This window comes from Octopus bimaculoides, chromosome 16 (assembly GCF_001194135.2).
Source record: "Octopus bimaculoides isolate UCB-OBI-ISO-001 chromosome 16, ASM119413v2, whole genome shotgun sequence".
In the NCBI taxonomy this organism is placed as follows: domain Eukaryota; kingdom Metazoa; phylum Mollusca; class Cephalopoda; order Octopoda; family Octopodidae; genus Octopus; species Octopus bimaculoides.
Genome location: NC_068996.1, coordinates 34,377,314 through 34,382,218, shown reverse-complemented (window position 1 = coordinate 34,382,218; position 4,905 = coordinate 34,377,314). Strand labels below are relative to the sequence as shown.

At 34.9% G+C, this 4,905-nt stretch overlaps 1 protein-coding gene across 1 annotated transcript in view; it reads right to left on the bottom strand.

Moving 5' to 3' along the window:
* LOC106874636 (ubiquitin-conjugating enzyme E2-17 kDa) overlaps positions 1-4,905 on the bottom strand; it is a 33,706-nt gene that overhangs the window by 15,518 nt on the left and 13,283 nt on the right. The window contains exon 3 of the mRNA XM_014922431.2: positions 2,145-2,260. Within this exon, the coding sequence (XP_014777917.2) occupies positions 2,145-2,260 (116 nt within the window). The remainder of the gene's footprint in view (positions 1-2,144; positions 2,261-4,905) is intronic.

Genomic DNA, 4,905 nt, shown 5'->3' with positions numbered 1-4,905 from the left:
CAACACCAGGCTCCAGTCTGATTTGGCAGAGTTTCTACAGCTGGATGCCCTTCCTAACGCCAACCACTCAGAGAGTGTAGTGGGTGCTTTTACGTGTCACCCGCACGAAAACGGCCACGCTCGAAATGGTGTCTTTTATGTGCCACCCGCACAAGCCAGTCCAGGGGCACTGATACATATATTATACATACACACACACACAACAGGCTTCTTTCAGTTTCCATCTACCAAATTCACTCACAAGGCTTTAGTTGGCCCGGGGTCACAGTAGAAGATACTCACCCAAGGTGCTGTGCAGTGGGACTGAACCCTGAAACCATGTGGTTGAGAAGCAAGCTTCTTACCACAAAGCCACACCTGAGCTGTGCATATGCAGCTTTTTTTTCTTTTTTCACTCAGAAGCTCATGTTGAGGGTAAATTTAGACACAGCGGCCTAGGTCTGAGAGGGTTAAAAACAATAAGATTGTTCTTTTTATTTATTTTACAGGACACCGTAAAATATCTTCAAACCCTTACTCACCATTACTACCATTTCCAGCCTATTTCACAGTCTCATTTTCCCCTCAGTTAGCTAAATATAACTTTACTTCAAATCTAATGCTCCCAAGTTTCTTTATTACCTTCTTGTCTCACTGTCCAAATCATTTTAAACAAAACCCACCCAGAATTCCTTCTCTCATCATGTTCTCCACTTTAACTATTGAAACAGTTCCAATTCCATATTTATTACACAATCTACCCCAACAAAAATGTTTATATATTGTTATTTCATCAGTAAGGACAACATTTCTTAACTCTTTAGTATTCAGATTACTTTGCCAAGTGTAATTTTTATTCATTTACATTGTTTTTTAATTTAGTATCCGTTATCTTGTAACTTCTAGATTTCAATGATATGATTGTTTATTCTTAGAATGACAACGTATAGTAGGTGTGAGAGGTTAGACTTGGCCAGTTTGAATATAAAGCAGGTAGAATATTTTGGCTGGATATTGGTGGTTTAAATACTAAAGGGCTAAACGATTAGAGAGAAGGATTTTTTCCCCCTACATCAAGGAACTGCTTCTCTACAATACTATAGCTTTTTGCACACACATATACACACACTGTAGACACAAGCATGGTTAAGAAATTTTCTTCCCAAATGTCTTCTACTTTATCCCTAGGTCACCAAAGCCTTATGAGTGAATTTGGTAGGTAGAAAATGCATGGAAAATCATGGTGTGTATGTTTTACATTTGTGCATCTCCAAATATTGTAAGCTAGAAGTGGTGACATCATTTTCCTTCTTAAAAAATCATAAACTGGTTTTGTACTTTCGAAGAACGATGAAATAGGAGATCCCTTACTTGAAATCTGGTAAGGGTTAGTGAAAGGAAAAGTATCCAGCTGTAAAACAATGCCTCAATAATATATTCATCTAAGTCATGCTATCCTGGTGAAATAGACATAAAAAATACAAATGAAAAATTCCTAAACTCTTTAAAATGTCAACATTTTGGGGCTATATTTTACATAGTATAAGTATGAAGTGGCAGTATGGTAAAAAGTTTGCTTCTCAACTACATGGTTTTGGATTCAGCCCCACTGCATGATAAAGTCTTGAGTGAATTTGATAGACAGAAACTAGAAGAAGCTTGCCATATGTGTGTGTGTGTGTGTGCATGCACATGTTACTGTCTCCTTTCTTTAGCATGATATTTGTAAAGTGTTACTGTCATGCAAGCGGTGTCCTACGTTTCTAATCTTCTGAGAACGTGTCTGGTAACAGGGAAGTATTATCCTACTTGGAAACAGGTGAGAGTTGCTGACAAAAAGGGCATCCAGTCATAGAAAATCTGCCTCAGCAAATTTCGTCTGACACATGCAAGCATGGAAAAGTGAACAATAAACAATGATGATGATGATGACATGTAACTCACACAGACATAAGACAAAGTTTTTAAGAATATGCCTCAAAAGATAACTGTATTTTTAACTGTTCTGTATGTACACAGGACTTTGAGCTCAAGTTGTATAATATTGTTTATCTGTCTTGGTAAGAAATGAGCATGTTGCATAGTGAACAAAAATACCAAAATGAAATATACACTACAAGAATGTGGCATTTAAATTATTAATACCATAATCTAAAGATACATACTATTTGGATGAAACATCTTTGATATAAATCTGACAGTAGGTGGTTTGTTGGGATATTCCTCTGTGAATTTTATTGTTAATTTGAAAGTCCCATCTTCAAATGGCGTATCATTTGGCCTGCACAATGAAAATAAAAATAAAAGAGAACACATTATAGAAAAATGATGAAATATTTCATTTCCAAAACTGAAAAAAATAAATAAACAAATAAAATAAAATGAAATAGAGAGAAGGGTTTTCATAAAAATTTATAAATATTGTTGGTGTTAGAAATAATATCTGATGTGGACACCTAGTTGAGATAAGGTTTGTGTTATTTGCCAATGAGAATTAGTGCATAGCAATGATTGTAGTAAGGGAACAAAAAGGTACATACAAAATAAAGAATAGATAAATTGCTTACTACAAGATATAATAAGGAGGAAGGGGAGGATGTAGTCAGAAAATATAAAAGGAACAGAATTTGAAACAGGAGAAAAAAAAAGGCTAAAAATGGTTACATTAACTGGAAAGCTAAACATGGCTGAAAGAAAGTTTGTATATCATTTAAATATAGTTTAAATTTTGTATAGAATTAATAGACAGTTCATTCCATTTGATGGTAGGCCTAATACATTGTTTTGGTTCACTCAACAACTAGATTTTTGAGCATCTTAGTGAACATCAGTTTCTTGTAAGTAACTGAACCACCCCACTACCTCCTTTACCAGGATGGGTATTAATCACAACAACTTCACTAGCATTTACAATGACCAGCAAAAGTAAATGTAGTATGGAAAAAAAGGCAGCCAGCACAGTCTTTAAAGTGGTTAGCATTAGGAAGGGCATCCAGCTTTAGAAACAATGCCAAAATAGACAGTGTAACACAGAACTATTGAATTCAGAATCTGGATGAAACATAAAAAAAAGAAAGCATTTGCTTTAGAAAACTTCAAAATATCATGGGGGCAGGGGTTTGTTTATTTTTGTTATTTGAAAGTGCCTATAGACCATTTCCTCAGACAGATGAAATATTTTAAACTAGTAGTTCTTAAAACTATGTTTTTAAAAACATTAATGATTCTTAAATCGTCCCTTTGGTTATTCAAAGTTTATAATATATTAGAAATGTTTTCTTAAGTACTCCTAAAGCAAAAACATTTTAAGTATTAAGCTAAAATGTTTTTAAAATGTGCTAATTGCGTTCAGCCAAATTTCAAGAACAATAAAAAGATATAGAAAGTAAAATAAATGAAAAAGATTAATTAATAGTTTAATTGCTGTTACATTGGCAAATACTTCGTCTTTGTAAGGTTCACATATTTTGGCAGATAACTGAATGTGTTGTTTACATGGTCTAATTGAAGTGAAAGGAATAAGTAGTAGCTGTTGGCAATAATGAAGCAATAATCCCAAGACCCAGTCTTTAGTTTTATGATAGAACTAAAATAACAGTTTCTGATAATATTCTTCATTTTATCAACCCTTGAAGGATGAAATACAGGGACTACCTGGAGAAAATTTGAATGCAGAAAGGTAGGAATGTAACTATGTGCCAAAAGACATTTTGTACAATGCTATATTACTGGAATTTAAAAGTTACAAAAGTTAAACCAATAAAAGAACAGTTTCAGCAAGATTAGAGAAAAGAAATCTTACTTTTGGAATTAGGAAATTTCAATACAGATTTCATAAATTCATTTTGCAAATATAACCCCCTTGCCAGATACATCTACATTTGGCAGACATCTTCATTGTGAGTGTTATGTCAGATACTACCCTTTGAACAATGTCAAATATATTTGTCATGTTTTACGTAAATATGCTTTGACAAGATTTAAATCAGGAGGTTAAATGTCATAAGAATTTTGACACATCACTCCAATAACATTAGGGTAGACACAACATGGCTGAGAATAGAGAAGCAGTACAATAGGTAAGAGTGTAGAAATGCATGGAATAAAGATTTCATTAGTTCAGCTCTAGCTTGAAGACATTGTACTTAAAAAATCTATCACTTCCAATAATATAATTTTCATCAAACAAATCAAAAAAGTTGCCTCATTCTAAAAGTTATTTAATCAACACTAATAATAATGGTTTCAAATTATGGCACAAGGCCAGCAGGTTCAGGGAATGGTAAAAGTCGATTATATCAATGCCAATGTTCAACTGAAAGGGAAGTTAACCTTGATGGAATTTGAACTTGGGATGTAAAGACGGACGAAATGCTGCAAAACATTTTGCCTAGCTTGCTGCCTTAATCAACACTAATAGTAATGATAGTAATAATTGTTTCTGCTATAGGCACAAGGCCTGAAGTTAGGGGAAGGGCTTAGTCAATTAAATTACCTCACTACTCAACTGGTAGTTATTTTATCAACTCCAAAAGATGAAAGGCAAGGTCAATCTCCATGGAATTTGAACTGAGAACAAAGAGCCAAAATAAATACCACTAAGCATTTTCCCTGACATGTTAGTGATTATGCCAGTTTGCCACCTTAATAATCATCATCATCATCATCATCGTTTAACGTCCGCTTTCCATGCTAGCATGGGTTGGACGATTTGACTGAGGACTGGTGAAACCGGATGGCAACACCAGGCTCCAGTCTGATTTGGCAGAGTTTCTACAGCTGGATGCCCTTCCTAACGCCAACCACTCAGAGAGTGTAGTGGGTGCTTTTACGTGTCACCCGCACGAAAACGGCCACGCTCGAAATGGTGTCTTTTATGTGCCACCCGCACAAGCCAGTCCAGGGGCACTGGCAACGATCTCGCTC